This window comes from Bubalus kerabau, chromosome 5, assembly GCF_029407905.1.
Source record: "Bubalus kerabau isolate K-KA32 ecotype Philippines breed swamp buffalo chromosome 5, PCC_UOA_SB_1v2, whole genome shotgun sequence".
In the NCBI taxonomy this organism is placed as follows: Eukaryota; Metazoa; Chordata; class Mammalia; order Artiodactyla; family Bovidae; genus Bubalus; species Bubalus kerabau.
The window spans coordinates 104,311,915-104,338,905 of record NC_073628.1 but is presented as its reverse complement, the minus strand read 5'-3'; the positions used below and the strand labels follow the sequence as shown (position 1 = coordinate 104,338,905).

The 26,991-nt window shown below is 62.9% G+C and overlaps 1 protein-coding gene across 2 annotated transcripts; it reads left to right on the top strand.

Annotated features, from left to right (window-relative positions):
• Window positions 1-1,557: 1,557 nt before the first annotated feature.
• Window positions 1,558-25,676, top strand: ARHGEF16 (Rho guanine nucleotide exchange factor 16). 2 transcript variants are annotated; one of them, XM_055583613.1, is made up of 15 exons: window positions 1,565-1,969; window positions 9,925-10,528; window positions 12,322-12,367; window positions 13,339-13,508; window positions 15,091-15,147; window positions 15,550-15,710; window positions 18,165-18,317; window positions 18,463-18,592; window positions 19,365-19,439; window positions 19,768-19,860; window positions 21,765-21,916; window positions 22,098-22,286; window positions 23,184-23,257; window positions 23,786-23,887; window positions 24,997-25,676. In XM_055583613.1, the coding sequence occupies exons 2-15, from the start codon at window positions 9,944-9,946 to the stop codon at window positions 25,134-25,136; spliced, it is 2,127 nt and encodes a 708-aa protein (XP_055439588.1). In that variant the 5' UTR covers window positions 1,565-1,969; window positions 9,925-9,943; the 3' UTR covers window positions 25,137-25,676. The 2 variants fall into 2 exon arrangements, with proteins under 2 accessions (XP_055439587.1, XP_055439588.1); XM_055583612.1 differs by lacking the exons at window positions 23,786-23,887; window positions 24,997-25,676 and having other exon boundaries at window positions 1,558-1,969; window positions 23,184-23,715.
• The last annotated feature ends 1,315 nt before the right edge of the window (window positions 25,677-26,991 follow it).

The following is a 26,991-nucleotide window of genomic DNA, read 5'->3' as shown; positions in this document are numbered from 1 at the left end:
ATCCTTGACCCACAGACACATGACTCCAATCTATGTCTTCATCCACACCGGACCCCTCCCTTCTGTCTGGGTGTCCAGCTCTCCTCTTCTTATCGGATTTGGGGCCTAATCAGGTAGGTTCCTGTCTCAATTACACCTTCAAAGACCCATTTTTCAAATAGGGGTACATCAATGCTGCATTCAGCTCTCAGGGTGGGGAACAGCTGGCCTGGAAGCCCGGGGTGGGAAGGAAGCCTGGGCGCTGCTGAAAGGACCACCCCGGCCCCGCACACCCTGGGTGTGACCCGGCCCCGTACACCCTGGGTCCCAGCCACAGGGTGGGAGAGTTCCAGAGACTCACCCCCACCGGCAGATGAGCGGAGGAAGAGGGCTGTGCAGTCAGCCCCAGGTCCTTCTCCCCACGCCTGTCACAGGACCCTCAGCTGTTCCCTTCCAGCTATCAGCCCTGGGCCTGGATTCCAGGTTATTTCATGTGCCAGCATCTAATCTCTGCTTTACAGCTGAGACAGCAAAGGCCCAGACAGGCCAAACCATGTGCTCCTGGTCCCCGGGCCCCAACCACACGCTCAGCCAGCCAGAGGCCAGCCTCAGGTGGGAGGATGAACCACGAAATGACCAAGCTGGATTCTGAAAGACGGTTTTAAAGGAAAGCATCGCGTAGGGGTCAGGAACCCTCCCAGCCTGTGTCTCCCCATCCTCCAAGACGCTCCACAACTCCCCCAACCGCTCACTCCTGCCTTCTGGGCCTTGTGGTGTAGTACCCAAAATGACCTCTGGAGGGAAGCACGTGCCCAACTTTCCCAAGAGCTGCCTGGAAGCAGTCTGTCCACCCAGGTGGTCGCAGGGCGAAGGACTCTGCCCACAGGGGTCAGCCATTAGCCCTCACCCAACACACACAGATAGGAGGAAGCCACAGGCAGTCTCTGAGTATGCTGAGAGCGGGCTCTGCTATTGCCGCCCTGGGTTGGTGTGAAGCTGGGGTTTTGGGGTGGTGGGTGACACAGGGCAGGTAGAATGGAGTGGGGGAGGTGCAGGCCCTGCCTGGCAGACCAGTAGGTCAGTCCAAGCTCTGTCCCGGCACACCTGTCCCAGCCCCCCACACCTCCTGCAGCACCAGGAAGCCGGATTCCTGAAACTCCATCTAAGGGACTGTTGCAGCCTCTGCCCACCTAAACAAGGCCTGGAAAGGTCGGGCTTGGAACCCAGACTGAGCTTCGTGCAGGCTAACAAGGCCTGACTTTCCAGGCTTCAGCGATCTGATCTGTCAGGTGGGGATGATGCCAATGAATGCCGTGAAGGCGAAGGGAATGCTCTGAACGCTCCAGGGCCGCCCTCTGGCCGCCATTCTGCAAAGAATCCAGAAGGTGGGGTCATTTCTTCAGGGGAGGCCTTGCAAACCTTAGATTTCCCCACAGAGCTGGTCGGGTTCCAGGAGGGCTTCCTGGAGGAGGGGGCAGCCCAGCCGGAAATTCAGAGTCGCACTGGGGGAAGCCGCGTAGCCCTGGCCGCACCCAGGCAGGCGAAGCCCAGCACGAGGGAGTGGGCGTGGGGGCGCGGCGTTGGGGGCGGTCCCGGAGCGGCGCTGGCCTCTGGCAGGAGACTCCAGACTGGACTCAGAGGCGCGAGCCGCTCGGCTGCGAGTCACGTGGGCTCCCGCCGGCAAGGCGGGGACAGCGACGCAGGCAGCGCGGCCAGGTACCTGGGGCGCACCCTGCCGGCCCCTCCCACCGCCGGCACTCGGTGCCGGAGCCGCCGGGCGCGCGCCCCGCCCCACCTGGCCACCCACCTGGCGGGGCCGGAGCGCCGCCGCCTCCCGCTGGGCCGCACAGGAAGTGTGGGGGCGGGGACGGGGAGGGACCGAGCGGCCAGACAGAGCGCCGGGCCGGGAACTGTTGCCCGCTGGGGCGCGGAGCCTGGAGGCTGTACCGGCTGACGCGCTCGTAGCTCCGTCCTCCGCCCCGCAGCGCAGGTAAGCCTGCGGGACAGATGAGAGGGGGAAACGAGTGAGCCTGGGGGACAGGCGAGCCGGGGAAGGGACGGGTGAGCGAGGTGGAGGCAGGGGGTGAGCCTTTGGGAGGGGGCTGGCCCCTTTCCTCACCTTCGCTTTTCCAGAAAGCCCCGCCCCGGGGGCCGCGACACTTTGCGGCTCCCTCCCTCCGCAGTGGCTGCCCAGCGAAGGCAGCGGGAGGGGACAAAGCCTGGCTGGACCTAGAGCTCCTGACCCCACTCCCGGGCTTCAAGCGTCCCAGCTGCCCGCTGCCTTTTCTCCTCTAAGCCTTAGGGGACACTCCTCGCCGTGGAGGGGAACTCTGCAGCCCACTGGGGCATCAGGGCTGAGAGATCCGTAGGAAGACCCTGGGACCTTTGAAAGCAGGTGGAGGGAGGGAGCAAACGACCCTCCCAACAACTCTGGAGAATCTGTTGCCCAAACCCACTTTGGTACCAAGTGTAGCAGCCCCAAGAATGAGGACTCCTCCTCACCCTGGTGGGCAGACGGAGGGGATCTGCTCATTCTTGGCTAAGGAGGGTGAGCTTAGGCTCCTGAAGCTGTGGGTCCGACTGATCCCAAGACCCCTGTCCTAGCTGCCCAACCTCCATTTCTGCATCCCGGAAACAAGAATCTGTTTTGAGATTCAGCTGAACCTCAGCTCAACAGGGGCCACTTTGGTGGTGGGAGTAACTCCGCATCCGACCTGGGGGTGAACAGTCTGCACGTCTTGGTGTGGGGCCTCAGAGGGTGCTTGTCAGGCCAACCTGTCTACCCTGCAGCCCCATTGACTAGTGCTTGGACGTGAGGGCTCCAGGTCCAAATCCTAGCTCTGGGTCTCCTAAGTTACTTAAGCCCTCTGGCCTCAGTTTACTGTCTGTGAAAGGGGAGCAGTTAGGTGCTGACTCAGCCGAAGCTGGCTCCTCTTTTGGTCGCTGCCCTGACAATGCCCACAGGCTGTAGAAGCCGGCATCACATCTTGAGCACTACCCTGGGCTTGAGGGCTTCCCCGGGTCCTCCCTGGCACTTGCAGGGGGGAATGGCAAGCTGGCAGAGGCCCCTCCCCCATCCCCTCTTACCTGGGCACCTAGAAGAGAGGAACCTGTGGGAGAAGGGAGCATGCCAGTTCCCCAAGGGCTCTGATTCCCCGCGGGCTCAGGGAGAGGGGGGATTGTCTCTGACCCTGCACGGAGATTCTCTTCACCTACACGGGAGGAAACCAGGTGCAGAGGTGAGGTGGCATGACATGGCTTGCCCCTGAGACGCCTGTCTGTGCGTGACCTGTTGGGCATGGCACTCACCATGTCCGGGTCCCGGAATTTTAGTTTCAGTTTCTGAAAGGATCTCAGCTGCTTGTCTCCTTTGCCTGTGGCAGTTGTCTTGCCCAAAGCCACTGACCACCTGTATCAGCGTCTTTATTTCCAGGGAGAGTCGCTGCTCACCCAGGCATCCCATTGGGGCAGCGAGGATCTAGGTCAGGACGGGGCCTGGCTCCTTGCCCAGCTCTCCGCTAACTGGCAGCCTGACCCCAGCAGGTCACATTCCCTCTGCACCTGGTTTCCTTGCCTGGCAGAGCAGGGAAATATCCGCCTTCCAGAAGATCAGTGAGGGGCAAGACACAGGGGGCGTGGAGTATTTGGAGGACGCCTGAGGTCACCTGTCCAGGCTGTCTGTCCAAGTCAGGGCTCTGATTTCTTATCCGGGGCAGCTCGGGAAACAGCGTCTGTGCCAGCCAAGCCTGGCACAGGGACCGGGTTTTCGGGGTGGCTGTGTTGAGAGACAGGATGGGAGCCATTGGCCAACCGAGCCAGGAGTGTGGTTTCCGTGATGCCTGTGGTGCCCCAGAGGTGTCAGGGGTGCACGAGGCTCACCACCCACCTCCCGCTGCCAGGCCAAGGGCAGCCAGAAGGGTCTCCCAGCCCCCATGGAGGCGGGTGAATCTCCAGTTAGCTGAGACAAGGTTTCTCCGCCTCATCACTGCGGACAGTTTTTCCAGATGATTCCTTGTCGTGGGTGGTCCTGTGCCCTGTAGGGTGTTGAGCAGCATCCCTGGGGCTCTACCTGCAAGAGCCCCCAGCTGTTCCAGCCACCTTTCAGACAGACCTGTGTGCTGTGTGGTTTATGAAGCCCAGTCCTGCCCCGGATTCCGTGTGACTCCCGGTCTCCAGCCTGGCCAGGCAGAATTACCTGAGCACGAGGCCATCATGGTGGGTCAAGTTTGCCTGAGCAAAGACGGGGTCATGTGAACGGTGCCGGGGAGGCTGAGCCCCGCCCCCCCGCCAGGCAGGGTCTCATCAGCCAGACCTAGAGGAAGAGATGCCCCATGGATGGAGGTGCCGTGGTGGCCTCACCTGAGGAGTGGCAGGTCCCATAGTCGGTGCTGTGTGGATCCTGGTGACTGTGAGAGCTCGGTGATCAGAGCCCCAGGCCAGGCAGGAAGGCTGTGCTTCTTCAGGGCAGCCCACAGAACGGTGCTGAGCCTCCTGGGGTCCAGGAAGCCCATCTTTCGGGAAGAACACAGGCTCAGGGGTGCTGGGCTGCAAGGGCCCCTGGGCCAGGCCAGCCTGAAAGGCAGAGTCAGGTCAGGGCCAAGTGTAGCTTAGGACTGGACAGGCTGAGTCAGGTCACCTGCAGCTGCCGGGGACGTCCCCACCTCCATCTTCAGCACCCCAGCCCCCTCCTCCTGACCGAGCCCCACGTGCCCCTTACCCAGCTCTGCATGTGCACTGGGGACACAGGGAGGCTGTGAAATAAAAGTACTAGTCGCCTAGTCATGCCCAACTCTTTGCAATCACATGGATTGTAGCCTGCCAGGCTCCTTTGTCCATGGGATGCCCCAGGCAAGAATACTAGAGTGGGTTGCCATTTCCTTCTCCAGGGGATCTTCCCAACCGAGGTTTCGAACCCAGGTCTCCTGCATCACAGGCAGATTCTTTACAGTCTGAGCCACCAGGGAAGGCTCTTACCCACCCACCCCTGCACGTGCACCGGGGACACTCAGAGGCTGCTTAGTGGCACAGGGGGAAGCTAATGCTGTGGTTCCCAGGACCCAACTGTGGGGGCCTCCCCAAGCCCCCTCTGAGTTGAAGCCAGCAGGGCATCACCCGGGAGGGGGCACAGGTGGGTCTGGAGCCTCTGATGGTGCTGCCCTGGCGGATTCTGCTTTCTTGAAGCAAAGTACCAAGCGGGCTAGTTCTCCGTCCAGCTCACCAGGGCCTCTTCGGGGAGACGGGGTCCCAGGAGAGGAACAGGAGAGGTGCCCACGACACTAGCATTCACGTGTCAGCTTGGGAATTGAGCCCAGCTGTTTGTGGGGACGTGGACAGGAAGTCATCCCTGCTCCTGAAGGATGCACAGGCTCCATGGGGGAACAGAGGGACAGATGGATCACACACAGCCCCCGCCGCCATGGACACCGGTTGGGGAGCTTTCCAGGGATGCCTTTGCTGGGGAGCAGACTTGCCTCTGTGGCTCAAGTGGTCGCTGCAGGGTGTCTGGCCCCTCTCAGCGACATTGTTGCCCAGAGAACATGGCTGGCATTGAGTCTGTGCTCTGGGCCCTCCCCTGTGCTGGCTGCAGGACACCAGGCAAAGGCCAGTATCCAGTGAGAGTGATGAAAGAGAGGCTCTTAGAGCCAGTTGGTTGGAGGAGAAATCCCGAGACACAAACCCAGTAGGGAATCCCAAAGAGCCTGCCAGGCAGAAGCGTGTGCTTGAGTATATGTGCTCATGGGTGTGTGCCCACAGGGCACACAGGTCTCCCACCAGCACTTGCCTGTCTCTTAAATAGAAGCCAATGGGGATGTTGAAACAGCATATGGAATCCTTGAAATGAGAATAGGCTTCTCTGCATCAAGAGCAGGAAAGAACTCTTGGTGGGACCATGAAAAAAAACATTTGGTGGAAGGCAGGAATCTCCTGCAAAAGAGGATGAAAGGCAAAGGAGAGACCAGGTCTGAAATGAGGAGGAGGTCTCAGCAACAGCTATTCCAGAAAGAGACCAAAGCATCAGAGTTGGGAGAAATGATTAAAAAAAAAAAAAACAAACAGCACCAGAAAACGTGCGGACCTAAAAGAACACGTGAGCCCGTGGCTCAGCGAGTGAACGCGTATCGATGGCTGCGTCCGTCCTGCGAGCAGTAAAGCAAGGGCCCCACACCATCAGTGACCAGGGCCGGGGAGCCTCTGGTCATGACGAGGAGGTGAAGTCAGACCAGTGTCAGTGTCTCACTGGCAGTGGAAGCTGGAGGCCAAGGGGAGAAGGCTTCTCTATTCCTGAATAAAATCATCTCCAGTGGGACTCTCCAGGCACAAAGACGACATTTTCAAAGGTCTACTCCCATGACCCTGCCTTGGGAAGGTGCCAGGGGGTGGGCCATAGCTCAGTGAGGAGGGAAGGAGGAATGGGGAGGACCAGGCTGCAGGGTAGGGGCCAGAGTGCCCAGCTCCTGCCCTAAAAGCAGGCAGAGGTCAGCCTAGCAAGGGTGATCTGATGCCTGGATCCCGTGAGCACAGCATCCAGATGCCTGGGGCAGGGGCACTGGAGTGCATGGAGAAAATTAACAGGAGGAAAACCAGCCAGTAAACAAGAGGGAATTATTAATGGGAGGGAGGCTGGGCAGGCCAGGCTAAGACAAACACCCACAGGGTATGGCCGAGCTGGGGCTGGAGCTTCATCCGCTGGGCTGGAAACAGTGGGTGATGCCCAGAGGTAGGAGATGGAGAAACAGCAACTGAGCCTTATTTGAAATTGGGAGAAAACTGAGAAGCTGGGAATGGTGCTTTGTGGCAGGCAGGGTGGGGGTGGGGCATGAGGAGAGGATGCCTGTCTAGGATGATCAGCCTCTCAGTGCTGTTGGACTTTTGAACCTACACCCAGGTATCTCTGATCAGCTAAACCCAGGGAGGAAGAAGACGGGCCCTGCGACAGCTGCAGCCCCAGGAGCCAGCTCCAGCCGGGCCCAGGCTCTGGGGCTTGTGCAGAGCGGGATTGCAGCCCACACGCCTGGCACAGTGCCCCCCTCCTTCAGGCCTGGGTTCCGGGCTGGTGGCACCCCAGGCCTGTGGGTGCGGCCGCCGTGATTAGAACCCAGGTCACGCCCAGCAGGGGCTGGCCTGACCGGCTCCATCTGGTACCTTCCAGCTCCAGAAGAGACTTTGTCCTCTCCTGGGAGAGGCCGTGCCACTGGCCAGGTCTGGGCCAGGGCTTCAAGGAGGGGTCAGGCTTGGAGCCCGAGATGGGGAGGAGTGGGGGAAGAAGGAAGAATGGGGGCCAGGGCGGGGGGTCCATGGGCACCACAGTGTTGGTGCAGGCCTCTCAGTGCCCGCTGCGAGTTTTTATAACAGTGTAGCTGCCCTGCAGTAAATACACCGTGGCTAGAAAAAAGGACTCAGGGCGTCTCCTGGATACCCACTCGGGTGCATCTGCTTCGTGTATGTGTGTGTACACACGCTCGTATGCGTGTGTGCTCAGTCGTGTCCGACTCAAGGACTGTAGCCTGCCTGGCTCCTCTGTCCATGGAATTTTCTAGGCAAGAATACTGGCGTGTGTTGCCATTTCCTAGTCTAACCTGCTTCGTGTGCATAGATGGAAACCTGCATTTCTCAACCAGTCCTGGGTACCGTGCAGCCAAGTTAACAGGGGAGGCTGACCGGGGGAGGTATGGACCCGCCCACGGCTGCCAGTGCCCAGGGAGGCCTAGGGTGGCTGCCCTCCTCAGCCTGGTGACTCAGAATGTCCCCAGGAATGCGTGGGCCGTCGCCCTGCTGTGGGGGTGGCCAAGGCTCCAGGGCCAGCCCTTCCCTGCAGGCCCGGAAGTCTGAGCCACACACGCCTTCCTGGGATGATGTTAGTGGAGAACCTGTGAGCTGGGGCAGAGAGAGGGGCAAGAGCCGGGCCTCCAAGGGACGGGGTCCAGTTGTTCCAGCTGCCCCTGTAGGTGGGAGAGGGCAGGAGCTGCTGGGTGAACCCCAGGGTCAGTGTCCTCCCCAGACCCGCAGGGAAAGTGGCAAGGGACACCGTGGCGAAGCTCTGAGCCGAGGCCACCCACCAGCAGGGCCATCTGGGCCGGCGACCTGGATCCTTAGTTCTCCATCTGAAACACAGGCTCCCACCCTTGACTGCCCTTTGTAACTTTAACGTTCAGAAGTTCTACATACATTAATATGAGAAGCGGATGAATTGTGGCTATCTTTGTTTCCCTTAAAAGTAAACAGGAAAGAATGAAAGGAGCACGTTCCTCCGTGTGAGGTTGTAAACCACAAGCTGATCCTCTTGAGGCTCATAGATGACCTTCTCTTCAGCACTAGTGATCCCCCCAGCTGTTCGGTGGCCGGGCCCCCATTCAAGCGCTACATGTACACGCTCCCCGCCCCTCCCAGCAACCTCAGGAAGCAGGGGTGGGGTGATTACTATTGGGCCCACTTTACAGATTTTGAAACCGAGGCACAGGGATCCGCAGGGGGAGGTGACAGTGGCAATGGGAGAGAAGATCCTCAGGATGGATTGGTCAGTGGCCCGAGGCTGGTGCCCAAGAGGCCCAGGGTGTGGCAGATGGCGTGACCCAGCCACGCTGGCTAAGTGATGTGCTCCCAGCCAGGATGAGCCAGTCGGTGCTGCAGCAACAAGTAGCTCCATCAAGTGCTTAGATACGCGGGGTCCGGGGGCCCTGCTCACCCCAGGCCCGTGGGCTCCATCCCCGCACACGTGCCCGCCGTCCTTGCTGCAGGGGAAGGCATGGTGGGAATCCTGCGGCGGTTTCTGAAGTTTTCTGCCAGGAGGGACATACATCCTTCGGCTTAGGCCTGGCCATGCTGGGAGGAGGGAAGCCAGTGTACTGGTGGACAGACAGTACAGAGGGCTGCCTGTTGGGGAGGGGGCGGGCCGCCAGGCCAGCCGAGGGCTGGAGGATGTGGGAGGGCTGGAGGATGTGGGTGGGTGGGGACGGAGAGGATGAAAGGGCCAAGGTGGGGCAGGCTGCTGGGAGGGACGGGCTAGACCATCCGAGGGGATGCGGGCAGAGCCAGCTGTCCTCGGATGCATCCAACACAGGCCACAGCGATGCCCACGGAGCAGCAGTGTGTGCTGGGGCTGAGGGCTCAGGGTCAGAGCTCTGCAAATGTCCCCTCCCTTCTGGGTTCCCGTGTACATGATGACCGTGCCTGGCAAGACTGGAGATGGATTGTCGGCCCGGTTCTAAGTTCAGAAGCCTGGGAAAGGGTGAGCGTGTCTCGGAGCCCAGGGAAACGTGTAGGTGACGGCCACGGTGGCTTCGCTGTGTGTGGGGCGGAGAGTCAGGGCAGTCAGACAGGCCTGAGTTCAGATCCTGGATCCGTCACTTCCTGCCCTGTGTCCCGGGTGGGACTGGCCCCGGCCTCTCTGCCCAGTGAGAATGGAGACGTGGTGCCCCTTGGGCTGGATGAGACCTCACACCTACACCAGCCCCTCAGCCCGGCCTTGAGTACCCCAGGGGATGTAGCCATGCTGTCTGATGCAGGCCTCGGGAAAGCCCAGCAGGCAACACTGTTCATCCTTCTCTTGTTGACCGTGGGAAATGGTGCCCGGAGGCCAAGTGGCTCTTCCAATCCGAGTCTTTGGGGTCCCAGGCCACAGACCTGCACTGCCACGAGCTTACGCCCCACAGGGGGAGCACAGAGGCCCCACCAGGCCACCCTCTGCGGTCTGTCTACCTGGTCCCCAAAGCGCAGAGAGCCTGTCGTCCACCTGGGTCCCTGCAGGTCTGTGCTGTCCCGAGCTTCCCCAGGTGCCTCTGGCCAGCTGTGTACTGACTTCCCTGGGGACTCCTGGAGACTGTGGACCATGTGACAGCCAGCTCGGCTTCAGGTGGCAAGACCAGCCTTTGAGCACTGGATCCTGGTTGACTGTACCCTGGGCTCCGGCTGGATCGGGGCTGCCCTCACCTCCATCCTTTCCCCCAGGGTCCTGCGGCCACTCAGCATGTCCCAGCGGTACTCAGACAGCTCCGTGGAGGAGAAGCTCCTGGAATACTGCTTCCACTCAGAGCTGCGGCTAGATGCCAAGGGGAACCCAGCATCTGGGCTCCCAGTGGTCCGCAGCTCCCTGCACAGCAGGAGCAATGCCGCCTTCCAGCCCGACACCCCGGCGCCCCCAGAGCCGGCCCCTGAGTCCCAGGAGCCCAGGACCGTCATCCTGAGCACGCAGAGCCCAGCAGCCCTGAAGATGGGCACACAGCAGCTTATCCCTCGGAGCCTGGCTGTGTCCAGCAAGGCTAAGACTCCGGCGCGCCACCAGAGCTTCGGGGCAGCCATGCTCAGCAAGGAGGCTGCCCGGCGGAACCCCCAGCTCCTCTCAGCCCCCAGCTTCTCCCTGGATGACATGGACTTGGACATGGGTCCCGGGGGAATGCTGAAACGAAACCTGAGGAACCAGTCCTACCGGGCAGCCATGAAGGGTCTGGGGACTCCATGCGGCGAAGGGGGCCCCGTCCAGCTCACCCCCAAGCTCCAGGCTCTGGCTGAGGAGCCTAGCCAGTCTCCTGCTCGGCCTGCAGCCAAAAATAAGGTAGGAGGCCCGTCTCTCTGGTCAGTGGTGGTTGGGGGGAGGTGGGAGGGGGTCTGATCACACCTTCACATCATCATGCAGGTGCCCACTTGCACAGGCTCCTGGGGGGATTCATTCCTGTTAGCCTGATAGCCACTCTATGAACAGAGCATGTATGTCCCCATTTTATAGATGAGGAAGCAGAGGCTTAGCTCAGGAAGTTGAAGTCATCCCTTCTCTCAGCCACAGCGGGGAGCACTGAATGGGGAGGGCCCTCTGAGCCCCAGGAGGGAGCCAGCCTGTCTGGAGGATGGGTTTCAGTGGTGGCTTTGCTGCATCAGCTGGCCTGAGATCTGTCTGCCCAGGGCTTCCCATCGGGGATTCGGGGGAGCTGCTGACAGGTCCAAAGTTGGACGCTGCCCTGCATGCTGTCCCTTGCTGCCCTGCCCAACAGCCAGCTCAGGGCTCCCCATGCCCAGGTTACCTCCTGGCTACCTCCTCCACCATGGACTCCTGTCCAGACTATGAACACTGGCCCTGATCTGGGAGAAGCCCAGACAATCTGTCAGAACGCTGGTGACCCTGCAGGCAGAGAGGGGAGGACCTGAGCCCTTGTCCTCAGGCTAGAGACACCCCTGGCCTGGTGGGGGAGGCACCCCTGTCATCCCTGCATGAGAGCCTGGACTGCGATTCTCCATACCCGCCTAGGGCCAGGCCTGCGGGGTCTTCCTCATTCATGCTGGCTTCATGCCTCCAGCCGACACTTCCTGAGCCCTCAGCCACTGGGTCGACAGGCCCTGGGAGAGCTCCCGGGATGGTGGGGCACAGTGTTATAGGGGCATCCTAGCACAGAGCAGAGGGGTCCCCAGGAGCTCAGGGCCCAGTGGGGAGAGGGGTCCAGAAGAAAAAGGATTAAAGCAGAACCATAGACACAGGGTGGGGGCAGGTAGAGGAGGGGCCAAGGCAACAGCAGGCACCCAGACCTGGAGGCGGAAGGCATGGGGGTGCCAGGTGGGGGTGGGGTGCAGGGTAGCGGGACAGCAGCCAAGTGTGGCTGGGAACACCACGGCCCTGACCAGCGTGGAGTTTCAGGCCCCAACTTGTTTCAAGAAACCAGCTGCCTCTTTCCTGGAATCCAGGGACCTGCGAGGTCAGGGGAAAAGGATCCTGGACAAGGAGGCGGGCTCAGAGCAGCAGCTGGAGGGTCCAAGCTGTGTGGCCCCAAGACCCCTGCCCACCCCCAGTCATCCCTGCAGACCCATGCCCCATCATCTGCAGGGACCCCAGCCTTTGCTGGGACTGGATGCTCACATGCCAGCCCTGCTCCTCCTGCCTCCCGAGGTCCCAGATCCGTGGGGCACGCGTGCAGCCCCAGCTCCCCACCCAGCGCCCCTCACAGTCATCTCCTAGCCACAGCTGTACTGCCCAGCCTCCCTCCAGGCCTGGTCATGACGCCCCATTTTCCTGGTCATCCCCCATGTCTACATGCCTCCACCTCCAGGCAGCCCTCCTGGACCTGCCCTGCCCACTCTGAGCCCCTGTCCCATACTGTCCTGCCTGCCCAGCCCTCGGTAACCTGCCCTGCCCACTCTGAGCCCCTGTCCCATACTGTTCTGCCTGCCCTGGCCGCTGCTTGGTGGCCCCGCATCCCTTGTGGAGCCGACGTTTATTGAGCATCTTCTGCATGCCCAGCAGAGCACCTCCCATTGGGGGTGGTGTCATGCTTGGAGCGTGCAGTGGTCTCTGGGGGAGGGAAAGCTGTGACCCCCACCCACCCCTCCTTCCACTGACCACCTGTGTGTCTCTCTGCACAGAAGACGCTGGGGCGGAAACGTGCACACAAGGGCTCCTTCAAAGACGGTGAGTGCGGCCACGAGGCCCCCTTGGACAGCACTGCAGCCGGACTGGGCCGGGGGCTGGTCTCACTGGGGCGTCCAGGGAGGTGGTGAAAGTGTTGGGTGGGATCCCTCCAGGGCCTGGTGGTCCTTCTGGCCCTGCAGCTCTGATAAGCCTAGAAAGTTCCCTTGGACCCTGCCATGTCAGGGGTGGGGCAAGGGCAGACAGAGGCCCCACGCTCACTCGCAGGAGCTGCCTGTCGAGCACACTGGGTGCACCAGGCCCTGCCAGTGAGACCAAGGCCTGGGCAGCAGTCACACCGTCCACAGGACCCCAGTGTTGGAGGCTTGGGGCCATGGGTGATGGCTGGGCATGGCAGGGCCCAGAGCAGTGCATTCACCCTGGGTGGGCTGCCTCCGGGACCCCCTGGGAGTTGGAAGGGTAGGTGCCCTCCCAGCCAGGACGTAGCCACTTGTGGGTATGAGAGCCTCCAGCTGGACAGGCCCCTCCTCAAGCCCTAGCCTCTGTGGACAGCACAGGCCTGGGCTTGGGAAGGCGTCAGGATCAGACCCCAGGAGAGCAGCAGCAATGCCCTAGGTCTCAGGGCCATATGGGAGGGAGAGGCTTGTCTCAGCCACTACGAGCCGGGCACCTGCCCGGTGGGGCTGCCCTGTACAGCCACTGTGGAGCACTCTCGGCCCCATCCAGTCCCATGCGCCCCCCCAACCCGGCCCCCCGGCCCAGGCCATGCAGTTTGGCCCCTGACCGCTCTGATTTGTCCGCTCAGCCCTGGTCCAAAGGTGTTTGGCACAGGGACACCCTGGGCTTCCAGCACCACCATGGGAGCCAGCCGGCCCAAGGGGAACCCGCTCTGAGGGGCCCTGCACCACCTGACGCTCTCAGGGCCTCCTCGGGGGGACTCGACCTGCAGGTCTCTGAGGGGATCAGACCGCTCAGAGCCCCCAGGCCTATAGATGATGCGCCTCTGTCCCCAGACCCCCGGTTGTACCAGGAAATCAGGGAGCGAGGCCTGAACACCAGCCACGAATCCGACGATGACTTGCTTGATGAGCCCCCCAGCCCCGAGGGAACCCGGAAAGTGGATGCCCCCATCGTGGTCAAGAGCTACCGGCCCCCCCAGATCACCTGGAGCCAGCTCCCAGAGGTAGGGGCTGCAATGGCAGGGAGAGGCCATGGGTGGTTCTCCCAGTGAGGGGGGAGCTGCCCAGAAGCACCGCATCTGTGCTCCCTTTTCAGGGTCATCTTGCTGGCGCCTCAGAGCTGGTCTGCCCCACGGGGCACCTTCAGGGGGCTACTGGGGGAGGTTAGGGGCAGATGTCATCTGTGTATGTGTGACAGGCATCCCACAGGTGAGCTTCATGCCCTCTGCTCCCTGCTCAGGCTGACCTGTAGGGAGCTGTGGGCACAGGGCACCCCTTCCCAGGGCGCTGACCCTGAAATGTGCCTGGAGGGGCCGAGTGAGGAGGCAGGAAGGGAGGGGAAAGGCCAGGCTGAAGCCACGTGCCACTACCAGGCCCCCCACCACCTTCCACATCTGAAATCGGGGTTGGTCCCCTCAAAGCAGGGCGGTGGGGTCTCGGTGGAGAGTGTAGCTGAGACAGAGGCCCCAGGCTCCAAGCGGAGAGTCAACTCTCGATCCCCAGGAAGGTGCAGCTGGCCTGGGGCACACAGGCTGCTGCCCCATCCCCTGGGAGCCAAGGAACGGAGCTGCAGGGCAGGCTGTAGGCGCAGTGGGCAGTGGGGTGAGGGCCCCTGGCTGTGGTACAAGTTTCCTCATCCACACCCCACAGGGCACGAGGCAGGCTGAGGCACCCCAACCACTTACCGAGCTCCACGACACTGCCTGCCGTGGGGTCACTGGCCAGGGAGGGCCCAGGAGGGGGTGGGGTGAGGGCAGACAGCTGAAAAGGGCTGGAAATGAATGTGTGTTCCCACCTGCCCGGGTCCAGCTGCCTGTGTGGATGTGACCTCCAGGGTCAGAGCTGGGTCAGGATGCTGCACCCTAGAAGGCCATCTGAGGTTCTGCTCTCAATCACCTGAGCTCGGGGCGTCTCAACCCAGCCTCTGGGCTGAGGAGGGAACTTGGGACTTACCTTCCCAGCCCAAGCGCTGCTGGCAGCCTCTTCCCAGGCTGGTGGGGAGGAGAGAAGGATCGGGTGGCTCTAGTCCTGTAGTGGGCTCTCCCAACGGTCTGCAGGGACACAGTGGGCATGCTGTGATCGAGCGGGCCACACTCTAGCCAGGGCAGCTACGGGCCAGGGGGCCTGACGGGTGGAGAACAGGGCAGTGCTCCTTGCTGGAACACTGTTAACCCTATCTCCCAGGTGGGGTGCTGACTCTCCTGGCCCAGGTGTGCCTGAGTCGTGGCCCTGCCCCCAGCACACCCCTCAGCTTTCCCAGGGCTCTTTGCCTCTCCACCACCACCACCTCCCACCTGCCACCCCAGGCAGCTCTGTAGGACAGAGCCCCCTCCCTACTTCCAGTGCCTGCTGGCCTTTCCCTCTGGACACCCATGCTCTCTCTTGGCTGCCCCTGGGCACTTCCCAGGGGAGGTTTCCACGAAGAGGAGAGATGTGGGTGACGGGACTGAGCAGGGACAGGCCAGCCCAGCAGTCCCACTGTGCCGAGCCATGAAGGGCGGCTCTGCCATCCACGCTGGCTCTGGTCCGACGAGAGGATGAGCATCTGGGAGGTACATCCCGTGATTCAAGCCTTGCTGTCTGCAGGTGGTGGAGTCGGGCATCCTGGACCAGCTTCCGGCCGAGGAGCGCAAGAGGCAGGAGGTACGGGGTGGGCAGGGGCACCTGCTTCTGACAGCCCAGGCGGAAGCAGGGACAGCAGCCATGGTGATGTCACCTGCTCACTCATTGCCCGCCTCCTGGTACCAATGATGGCTGATGCCCTGGGCATGGTGAGGGTTGGGAGTGACTACCATTACCCACTTTCCACACAAAGGTGGGAGTCCACCCAGGAGAGCGGCTCAGCACCTGCCCCCGCCCCGACAGCTGTGCTGGCAGCCCCACCCAGGTCCTGTGCAGGGGCCCAAGTCCTGCGCCCTCATCATATCCCCACAGCCTGAGTGCTTGTCAGCAACACACCCTGGGCCAGGCCCCCTGTGTGGTGGGGTGGCTCCGGGCAGGGCCAGGGGGCACGGATGCCCCACGTCCGCTCTGCTCTCACCCCAGGCCATCTTCGAGATCCTTACGTCCGAGTTCTCGTACCAGCACAGCCTCGGCATCCTGGTGGCCGAGTTCCTGCAGTCCCGGGAGCTGCGGGCGACCATGACCCAGATGGAGCACCACCACCTCTTCTCCAACATCACAGACGTCCTGAGTGCCAGCCAGAGGTGAGGCCCGGCCCGGCACCCCGGCAGCGGCCCAGGCTCTCAGGAGGGTGGGAAGGCCAGGACTCCGAGTGACCCTGGTCTGCAGTGTGGATGGACCTACCATCTGGTCTGGAGCTACCTTGCAGGGGCAGGAAGCACAAGAACCTCAAGGGCCCTGCGGCCACCAGGAGCTGGCCCCAGGGCACACAGACGTAGAGGGCCAATGACGAGGCATGAGGTGCCTGCAGAGTGGAGCAGGCCAGGGCAGCTTTGAGTTGCAGCCCCGGGTCATATTCCACAAGGAGGCGTCTGGGCCCGGCCCAGGGCTCTGGTTGCAGGGCCGGGAGGTGGAGGAGGGGCCGGCTGTGCAGCTGCAGGCCTGCCTGGGCCTGTGTGTATGTGCGTGTGTGGCAGCAAGTCTGTGTGTCTGTGTGTGTTTACTTCTGTGGAGGGTGAGGTCCAGTCAGCACCCATGTGGTCCAGCCCCACACTGCCCTGCATCCTAGGCAACCCCATCACACCCTCTGTAGTCTCCCTGAGCTCAGCGTCCTCTCCCTAACCTAAGGGGTGGGTCCCACACCTGCCCCCTTGCAGACAGGGGCGAAGTGTGGGAAATGATCAGGTGCTGGACCCACCTCACTGAGCACCCCAGTCTGCTGCCCCAGGGCCCCCATGGAATCTAGGGCCGTCTCATCCCTGGGATGGCACTTCCGCAGGACTCCAGTGACCGGCCATGGGAAGTCTGAAGCCCCTGACTCAGTGGGGGCTTGGCGTGGGCTGCCCCCTTCTGCAGCTCTGACCTTTGTCCTGTGTTCCTGAGCATGGCAGGGCTGAACACATGGACCCTGCTCTCTCTGCCCTCCACAGACCCCAGGCTCCATCCCTGCCCCCTAGTGGGGTGTCCCGGCCTCCCTGACCCCCTGACCTGGCCCTGGTAGCTCTTAGCTACCAGTGGCCTCCCCAGAAACTGGCTGTTTGGGGTCAGCTGCTAAGGCCCAGCTCTCCCAGACTTTTCTCGGTGTCACCTGTGAGAGGTGCTGACCAGTGTGGGCTGCCTGCGCACACACATGTGTGTGTGGTCCTGCATCCAGGCAGCCAGGCCTCCCTCTCGGGGCAGGATCTAGGGGTGGGGGTCCCCATCTGCCCCAAGCGGGGATTCTCAGAATGCTCCCACTTACAGGAAGGGCAGCCCCTTCATGAGCAGAGGAGCAGGCTGGGGCCCAGTGAGTGGGGGCCTGAGGACCCCTGCCCACCTCCAAGCCAGGCCTCATTCCCCCTCCCTGAGACCCTCACCAGGCTTACCAAGGATAATAAGAGTCCAGGGCCCCAGGGCAGGGGGCCACAGATTGGTGCGGTTTCCTATCCTTCTCTGGGGTGGACAGACCTGTCACAGGTCCTGGGTGGGGCTGCTGGGGGCTCCTTGGTGTCCTCAGCTCCTTGGGGGCTCCTGAGCCCTCCTCCCTACCCTCTCCCTGCTTCCCCCACTCACCCCAGAAGGATGGTAAGGACCCTGCTGGACTGGTTGCCTGGGCCTGGTGGCTCCCCACAGGGGTGTGGGCCAGCCAGCGTCCCCGTGTAGGGCAGGTCTTGGCTCAGGACTCGGCTCTCTGCCCTCAAAGGTCAGCTGGCTGTCTTATCTCCCAGACGCCGCCCCAGCTGGTCCCGGCAGCCGTGCTCAGCAGGCTCTAGGAGTCAATTGTGGGTAGAGAAGCTCATAGCTTGGAGCCTGGGGTTGGTCCGAGCAACTGGCATGGGAAGGGGCCTTGGAACAAAGAGCTTTGCTCAGGGGCAGAGCTCTTGGGGGTGGGAGGCCCCTAGCTGCCTTGGCCAGGATCTGGTCGTGTGATGAGGCCTTGGGGTCCAGTACCTTCTGGCTGTGCAGAGTGCACCCAAGGCTCCAGCCAGCGGCTGACACCCCCAGTGACCCAACGCGGGTCCAGCCAGACCCAGCCACGAGGCAATGGCTGCCTGTGGGAGCGAAACCCTAGGCAGCCCTGGGTCAGCACCAGCCAAACTCATTTATCTTCACCTCCCTCCCCAAGTCCTGGGTTACGGATGAGCCTCAGCAGGGACCCCAGCAGGAATTGGGGGTTTGCAATCACCTGCAAGGAGCAGAACCCCTGCCCCAGCCCTGAGCTGGGCAGAGGGGGCCAGGCCTCCAGGCAGATGTGGGCAGTTCTGACCCAAGTCCCAGGGAATCAAGTCAAAGCAACAATTCTTGATCATACCTGTCTGCATCCCATGATGCCAATTAGAATCTGTGCCAGAATCTCGCAGGGAGTGGCCTTGGATTTGGCCATGGGTATATGCCCAGTTATTTCAGGTTTCAGGAGCAGATCTGGGGTTTTCCCAGGAGCGCCTTGGGCAGCCAGCCCACCCGGAGCGCACTGCGGTGCCCCTGTGTGCATGTGTGTGCTCGCGCGCATGGCCGTGGACAGACCAGCAGCTCCTGGCCCCCCACCCCCACCCCCGCAGATTCTTCGAGGACCTGGAGCGGCGGCACAAGGCACAGGTGTGCGTGGAGGACATCAGCGACATCCTGGAGGAGCACGCGGAGCATCACTTCCACCCCTACATTTCCTACTGCTCCAACGAGGTCTACCAGCAGCGTGCCCTGCAGCGGCTGACGTGAGCCGGCCCCGGGTCCACAGGGTGGGAGGGGGCCCCGGGAGGAGCAGGCCCCTTGCCTCCAGCTTCTGCGACTTCCCTCCGATTCCCGTTTCTGGACCAGCCACGCCACCCACTGCAGCTGAGACCCCGTTATCTGTTGCAGAAACAGCAACGCCACCTTCCGGGAGGCCCTGCGGGCAATTGAGCAGCGGCCAGCATGTGGGGGTCTGCCAATGATTTCCTTCCTGATCCTGCCCATGCAGAGGGTCACCCGGCTGCCCCTCCTGACCGACGTGAGTGCACAGCCCTGGCCCCAGCCTGGCATCCCTCCTCCTGACCTCGCTGAGTGTCTGTTACATATGATTATGAAGACGATTATAAGATGACTTTAACTGCCACGGTGACCATGGCTGCCCACAGAGCTCTCTCTGCTGGGAGCTGCTCCAGCACTTGGCGGGTTTTGGTCACTTCCTTGGTGGGTCACGGGGTGCCTTCACGTCCTGAGTTTGATTTGGTGTCCCCCAGACCCCTGTTGAGCGTCAGTCCAGGGTTGTGGCTGCCTCCTACCCAGAGCCCCTCGGTCAGTTGTCTTGTGTGGACCTGGGGTGACCCAGACACCGTCACCATCCCCAGGGGCTCCCTGGAGTGGCTCATGCTCTGAGATGCCAGCTCATGGGACAGAGGGGTTCGTGGGGGTGAAAGCTACACAGGCATACCCAGGTACACAGGTGTACACTCACGGCAGGCGCAATGTGCATGCACACGTGCACACAAGAGCCCAGCTGAACTCTGAGAGGCAGCCTGAGGCCCGTGCTCCGTGGGTCAGCGTCCCAGGCAGACGGGATATCAGACCCTCCGGGGCCCTCTGGGACATGGAGAAATAGAGGCTTCAGGCCCTCCCTGCTGGATGAGGACAGCCAAGGACTGAAGGGGTGGGGCCTGGCAGCAGCCCTCTGAGTGTCCCCAAGGTCTGGCACCGGTAGGGGAGCCCCTGCCCCAGGGAGGCCGCTGAGCCAGGGTACAGGAGGCTGCTCGTGGCTTCTCATGGATGGTGTCTTCCTGCAGACACTCTGTCTCAAGACGCAGGGCCACCCTGAGAGGTACAAGGCAGCCAGCCGTGCGCTCAAGGCCATCAGCAAGGTGAGGAGGGCCCAGGGGTGGGGATGGGGGGTGGTATATGAGGTGGGGGCCCAGCCCAGCCTGATGGCAGAGACCCTGAGGGTGGGGCAGGGAGGGTTTCCAGGTGGTCCCTCCCAAGCTTCTTGAGTGCTGGTGGGGGAAACTGAGGCCCAGAGAGAGTGGAGCTTACACAGTCAGTGGGCCTGGGCAGGACGGGGACTAGGGCAGCCATGAGGGCCAGCACCGTGGGCAGCCAGGCCAGGCTGGATGGGGGTGGGAGTGGGGTGCCAGGCCATGGCAGCCCATGGCAGCGGCCCGCGGCAGCCGCTCTCCCCTGCACACCCTGCAGCTGGTGAAGCAGTGCAACGAGGGCGCCCACAAGATGGAGCGCACGGAGCAGATGTACACGCTGCACACACAGCTGGACTTCAGCAAGGTCAAGGTAGGTGCGCCCAGTCCCGCCCCGGCCCAGGCCCTGCTCTGAGGTCAGGGGTCACCGTCCCCAGCCTGCAGGCTGGAGACAGGCTTCTGGGGGTGACCCCCACCCCTACTGTGAGGCCTAGGACTGAGCTCTGCCTCTGCCTCTCCAGCCCCTTCCCCACCTGAGAGCAGCCCCCTTGGCCACAGGGTCCAGCTCCAACTCTCCTGCCTGAGGCTGGCTGGGCAGGCGGGTCTCTCTCCAGCCTGTGCCCCCACCCCCAGGGCTGCAGGAGCAGAGGGCAGACCCAGCGGCTGAGTCGGGGGAGCTGGCAGGCCCAGTTGCAGGGCTCACCCTGGGCCAGGGCTCCTTGTCAGCTGCGCTGGAAGCCAGGGCTGGATGACCTCAGAGCCGCTCAGGCTTCCCTGTCCCTGGTGGGTCTGGAGGTCTGGTGGTGGAGATCTCAGCAGCCTACAGTGCCTCCCAAGCAGGCAGAGCTCAGACCTCTGCCCCCACAGCTCCCCCACCAGCCCACAGACTAGCCTGTCCTTGTGTGGTCCAGGGGCTGCCCTAACTGCTGCCTATGGCAGTGGGAACTGCTGGCTGGAATCATGGCCTGAAGGCAGCCTCTGCCTGCCACCGCCCCCCCCACCACCTTACCCCCACCCCCACCCCCCCTCCCCCGGCATACTGACCTTGCTGCTCTACCCCAGCCTGTCTGTCCGCAGCAGAGCCCTGCGGGCAAGGTGGGGTGGGCAGAAGACTCAGAGGGAGCCTGGGGCAGCTCTGTGGGTGGGGCCTTGGCTTATCATCAAGCAGACTGAGCTGCTGACCTCCAGTCTGCAGAGGCAGCCAGGTAGGCTGGAGCCGGATGGGAACCCACCATGGGCAGGCAGGAGGACTGCGGAGCCATGGAGGGGGAACACGGAGGCTCAGACAAGGGCAGCAGACTCCTTGAGGGTGGGTTAGGGTGGGCTTCACAGAGGAGGCATTTGAACCTTTGGCTGAGGTCCTGATTCTCTCCACGGCCGGGCAGCAGAGATCATGTTTGAAGTGAATATGTTCCCGACCAGAGCAAAGGCCCAGACTCAGGCCAGGCTGACCCCTGAGCGGGGCTCTTACCCTCTACCACCATCTCTCAAAACTGGAGGGCTTGGGGGCAGGGGAGCCACGAGCCCAGGTTGGGGCGAGGGGGCTCAGAGCCCCTGGAGGGGTGGGGTGTGGGGTGGGGCATGTCTGGGTAGCAGAGGCTGGTGGGCATGCCCCCCTCACATGTCCCCCTTAGCCCAGCCTGTTCTCTAGGCCATGGAGGGGGAGGAACTTCATTTACAGGAAAGGCCCCTGGACACCAGATGTGGTCCTGCACATCAGGGGCTCCTTGCAGTCTGCATAGGTGCGGCCAAGCCTCCTGGTTCAGGGGGGCCTCCGGCAGGTGCCCAGTGGGCCCCTAGGCCTGGCTGGAGGCACGGCAGGCCTATCCTGGGTTGCTGGGTAGGATCTGGATCCTGGCCTGGCACAGAGCTGCTGCCCCATGGGGCTCCTGTCCGCAGACTGAATGGCCCTTTGTTTGAGGCCTAGATATTTGCTCTCCCTTCCTCAATCCAGCCCCAGGGAGGCCTGGTCACACTGTTCTCAGAGGCAGGGCTTTGTCCCCTCAGCTGCATATCCCTGCCCCCCAGGACTCATCCCAGGAGCCCCTGTGAGACTCGCCCCAATTCTGCATTGCCCCCTAGTCCCTTCCTGCCCCCCAGGACTCACCCCATCTCTGCCCTGCCCCCAGTCCTTTCCTGCCCTGCCTCAGGACTCACTTCAACTCCGCTCTGCCCCCTAGTCCCTCCCTGCCCCCCCAGGACTCACCCCATCTCTGCCCCGTCCCCAGTCCCTCCCTGCCCCCCCAGGACTCACCCCATCTCCACTCTGGCCCCCAGTCCCTCCCGCTGATCTCTGCCTCCCGATGGCTGCTGAAGCGCGGGGAGCTCTTCGTGGTGGAGGAAACCGGGCTGTTCCGGAAACTCGCCAGCCGGCCCACATGCTACCTGTTCCTATTCAATGACGTCCTGGTGGTCACCAAGAGGAAGAGGTGGGCCCCACCCCTGGGTGCCAGGCTGCATGGTCCTGGGATGGGGAGCAGTTAGCAGCTGTGGCCTTGGAGCCAGGGAGGTGGGCTGGGGCCAGCCCTTGGGAGCATCCTTCCAACTGCCTGGCCCTCAGGCTGCCCACAGACCCTTGCAGCATCTGGCCAGCTACCTGTCTCCCTACAGTGAGGATAGCTTCGTGGTCCAAGACTATGCCCAGGTGGACCACATCCAAGTCCAGAAGATGGAGCCCTCGGAGGCCTCTCTGCCGGGGGGCGGCAACCGCAGCTCCTCTGTTCCGCACCCCTTCCAGCTGATCCTCCTGCACAATAGCGAGGGCCGCCAGGAGAAGATCCTGCTGTCCTGCGACTCAGCGTAAGACGGGAGGGCTTCCTGGAGGCGGGGGTGGCCCTGAGCGCTCCGTGGGGATGGAATACCTGATCCAGGGCTCCCGGGTGCTGCACTGTGCCAGGGGCAGCCCAGTTTTCATGTAGTTCACTCTCCTGGGGTTGGGGAGGAGATGCCAGGTGCAAAATGTACGAGTGAACAGTCCTTTGTGTCCAAGGGGGTGAGGACTAAGGGGAAACAGGGAAGGTGGGGTGCCCGGTGGGGGCCCTGGGGAAGGAGCTCCAGCAGACCCAGGAGCACAGCAGGGCTGCAGCAAGGGTGGGGGCCGTGGGGGGCAATGAGGTCAGAACAGTGTGGGGACCAGCGCACAGAGAGGTACCGGCCATGTCTCCACACCTCCACCAGCAGGGCCCCTTCCCAGGAGGGAAGCCGAGGCTCTATTTCCAACAGCAGACTGATGGGGTGGCAGGGCGTTCCAGACTAGTGCCAGGAAACAGGGTAGCCTGGGTTGTGGGGGTGCATCCGCTGCCCAAGTCTGTGGCCATAGGCAACTGAGCTGGAGTGGACTGGCCCGTAAAGCTGTTTCCCAGCCCCGGCCCTGCCTGGCCCCAAGTCAGCCTGCCCGGGGGAGGCCTGCATGCCGCTCCTTCCTGAGTCTGACTTCCTGCAGCTTGGCCCCACCCCAGCGCAGTGGGTCAGACTGACCAGGGGGGCCACCCACTTACACCTCCCACTCAGGATTGGTTCACCAAAGGGCGCCCGGGCAGCATAAACCTTCATCCCACTGCCTTCACCCCTCGAAGGCTGTGGGGGCTCAGGGACCCCCATCTTCCCACCATGTCACACTGGCTGGAGGGCGTGAAACAGAGGTGATCAGCTGGTGGAATCGGCCTCGGGCCTCACTCATGGGCCCTCTCCCCCCAGGAGTGACCGTGCGCGGTGGATCACGGCGCTCACGCAACGGGAGAGGCAGGCGCGGGGACCCCCAAACAAAGGAGGTGAGAGCCTGCCCCTGCAACCAGCAGGGCTCACAGCCCCTTCCCTGCCCAGGGGCAGGGGTCAGCCTGCAGTGAAGAGGTGCTGTCCAGCCCCCAGTCCACCCCGCAGCCTGCCCCAGGGTGATCTGCCAGGTAGGGGCCCTACTCCAGGTACATGTGTGTCCATCTGGGCACACAGACCCAGCACTGGCTCAGGACCTCATTCTCCCGGCTGCCAAGTGACCAGGGAAACGGAGGCCACGGAGCTGGAGTGGACTGGCCCATAGAGCTGTTTCACAGCCCCGGCCCTGCCTGGCCCCTGAGAAGCCTGGAGTGCCCTCTGCTGGTGATGAAAGCAAGAGCAGCAGGTCCCGCAGCCTCAGGAGGGGTCCTGGCTTTAGCGGAGGAAAGCTGCCCGGTGACCATGCGCTGGGACACCTGGGGGCCCCCGGGCTCCACCGAGACCAGGCCACAGGGGGTGCGTTGGTACAGGAACCCTGCCCACCCCCTCCCTGGAACAGTCCTGCCGCTGATGCCTGCCTTCCCCAGACCTACTCCAGGTGGAGATCACTAAGGCCTACCTGGCCAAGCAGGTGGACGAGATCACACTGCAGCAGGCGGACGTGGTCTTGATCCTGGAGCAGGAAGATGGTGAGCACAGGGTGATGGGCCTAGGGGGTCTTGGGGGGGTACACGGGGTGGGGGAGATGGGCCTGGGGGGTGCACAGGGGGGTGATGGACCTACGGGGGGGTGCATGGGGGGTGATGGATCTGGGGGGTGCACGGGGGGGGGCGATGGATCTGGGGGGGTTCATGGCAGGGGGTGATGGGTCTGGGGGGTGCACGGGGGGGGCAATGGACCTGGGGGATGCATGGGGGATGATGGGCCTGGGAGGGTGCACAGAGGGGGGAGATGGACCTTGGGGGTGCACGGTGTGGGGGAGATGGGCCTGGGGGTGCACGGGGGGACAGTGGGCCTGGGGGGATGCATGGGGGGCAATGGGCCTGGGGCTGTACATGGGGCAGGAGAGCAATGGGCCTGAGGGGGTGCATGAGGGGCAATGCAATGGGCCTGGGGGGGTGCATGGGGGGCGATGGGCCTGGGGGCTTTACATGGGGAGGGGGAGCAATGGGCCTGAGGGCGTTCATGGGGGGCAGTGCAATGGGCCTGGGGGGGTGCATGGGGTGTGATGGGCCTGGGGCCTGTACACGGGGTGGGTGATGAGCCTGGAGGGTGCACGGGTCGGAGACAGTGGGCCTGGGGTTTGCATGGGGCGGGCAGAGAGGAGGGGCCGGCAGGCTGGTGCTGAGTGCAAGTCTGAGAACCCTGCCCACAGTCCAGAGCACACTGGTGTGGGCAGCTGCCCCAAGACCCCTAGAGAAGCAAGCACTTCATGGGCTCACACTGGGCCCAGGGACCCCTTCAACAGCCTCCCTCAAGGATGTCTTCACATGAACCAGACTCGGGCTCGGAAGTGGGTTCCTGGTCACTCTGTGTTCTAAGCAGGAGATTAGCCCCTGCGAGCAGCTGCTCAGGACGGGCCAGGTTAGTTGGAGCGAGCTCAGCCCCTGAGGCCAGTGTTGGGGCCGAGCACCTGCTGGAAGACCAGCTGTCTGCGTGACCTTGAGCAAGGCCACTGATTTGGGGCAGGGTCAGCTCCAAGGGATGCCTGACCCTGGCATCTTCTGGGACGGTAGCTCTGAGGGCTGAGGACCCGACTTAGGGGCCCCGCCCTCACCTGCCTGGTGTCTGGATCCAGGATGGCTCTATGGCGAGAGGCTGCGGGATGGAGAGACGGGCTGGTTCCCCGAGGACTTCGCCCGGAGCATCACCAGCCGTGTGGCCGTGGAGGGCAATGTGCGCAGGATGGAGCGGCTGCGTGTGGAGACGGACGTGTAGCTGGGTCTGCCGGCACCTCGCCAGGCCGGGCTGCGGCCGTGCAGCGTCAGTCCACACTCCATCAAGCGGCCCCGCCTGTTCCTGGGGAGTGCAGTGGGCTGGCCCCTGGGGCCTGAAAGGCCCAAGGCCCTGTAGGCTGCAGCATGGGCTCTGGACACTTCCAAGGAGGATGGTCACACGTCCTCGGGGGAGCTTCCTCCAGGCGAGCTCAGGAGCCATGCCAGCCCTGGCCCCAGACTGTGTCCCCGGGAGGAGCCCTGCCTGACCTGCTCACTGGCCTCACCCTCCCCCAGCTCCTGGCTGCCCCGTCCTGTCCCCCATGCACCCAGGGGGCAGTGAGGCAGTGGGTGTGTGATCAAGGCAGATGGCCCTGAGAAGAGTGGGAATCACCTGGAGGGATCTCCCTCCCATACCTGTCCTGCTCCAGCCCAAGCGCCCGGGGCTGCCCCGTGTTCCCAGAGGTGGGCCAACTGGAGGAGGTGACTCTGCGGTGCCAGCACTGAAGTTGTGACTTTGAGGCATTAAAGTATTTCTTTAACATCTGGATTTGCACATTTGTGAGCCCCAGCAAAGGCTACAGCAGTCCCTGCAAAATTCCCATGGGCCGGAACCAGGCCCCCTGTGTGTGGTCACCTGTGCTGGGCCCCGGGAGCTTGTCTGGGACCACATTCATGGTCACCCTGTGCCAGTCCTTGGCCCTGCCCATCTGTCCACCTGGAGTGTCGTAGGCAGGGCCATTCCCATGAAGCCCCTTGAAGCTGAGCCTATTCAGTGGGTCTGGGGACTCGGGGACATAGCAGAACCTGTGGCAGAGCCCCACTAGGGTGTCCCCCCATCCCTCACCTCCCTTAATGGCCCCACTTCCCAGCCAGTCTGCTCGCCAAGGACCCCCTGGTACTTGTAGGTGGGTAGAGGTGTGCTGGCGTGGCCTCAGGGCAGGGGAAGAAGTGTCCTGCTTCCCAGGAGAGGGTGATGGCCAGCTGGTGGCAGGGTGCTGCTGGGCTAGGTGCGAGAAGGATAGGTCCACTCTCCTGGGAAGCCCCCTGCCAGCCCTCCCAGTTCCCAGCCCATGCCCAGTGCCTCTCTGGGTCCTGGCAGTGCTGTCTTTGGGGTGGGGGCTCCCAGTGTTCTGACGATCTACCAGAGCCCTGCTGGGGCCCTGTTGTCCTTATGAGAGCTGGGGTGTGGATCCCTGCCGTGACCAGAAGAGGGTGACTGGGGGAGACCCGCCCTCTGTCCCTTCCATCCATCCCTGGGGCTGGCTGCAGGAGGAAGGCTGGCTGCAGGAGGAAGGCTGGCAGTGGCCTGAGCAGGGTGGAGCTCATCCAGGCCCCGCCCACTGAACCTCGTGGTGGGGGTGTTCCACACCAGGAGGGAGGGGCAGCTCCTTCCTTTAACCTCCAAGGTGACCTACACGGCCTGCGGCCTCCGGCAGCTGGAAGGGGCAGCTGGAAGGGCCGTCCTGAGCAGGGCATCTGCAGGATGGTGCGGGGCCAGGCTCAGTGTGAGAGGCATGATCATGGGGTGAGGGGTCACCAGAAATCAGGCCCAGCTCCTCCCCCTTGGACAGGTGGGAATCTAGGGGCTCCATTTTCCTACCTGTGAGCTAACTCCCTACTGTTTTCTTGAAGCTGCTGGGGGGGCAATCTGGTGACCAGGGTGAAGAGCAAGGGTGTGTGTGTGTGCACACGCACGTGTGCACCCTTGGCAGAAGTGGGTGGACAGCGCCGCTGTGTAAGCCCTGCAGCACCCCTGCCCCTTCTCTTCCCAACTCAGGTGGGCAGGCCAGCCCCCGCCCATCCTCTTCCAGGCATGTTTTTGGTACGATGGAAAAGCTCTGAGGCACGTCCTCGGT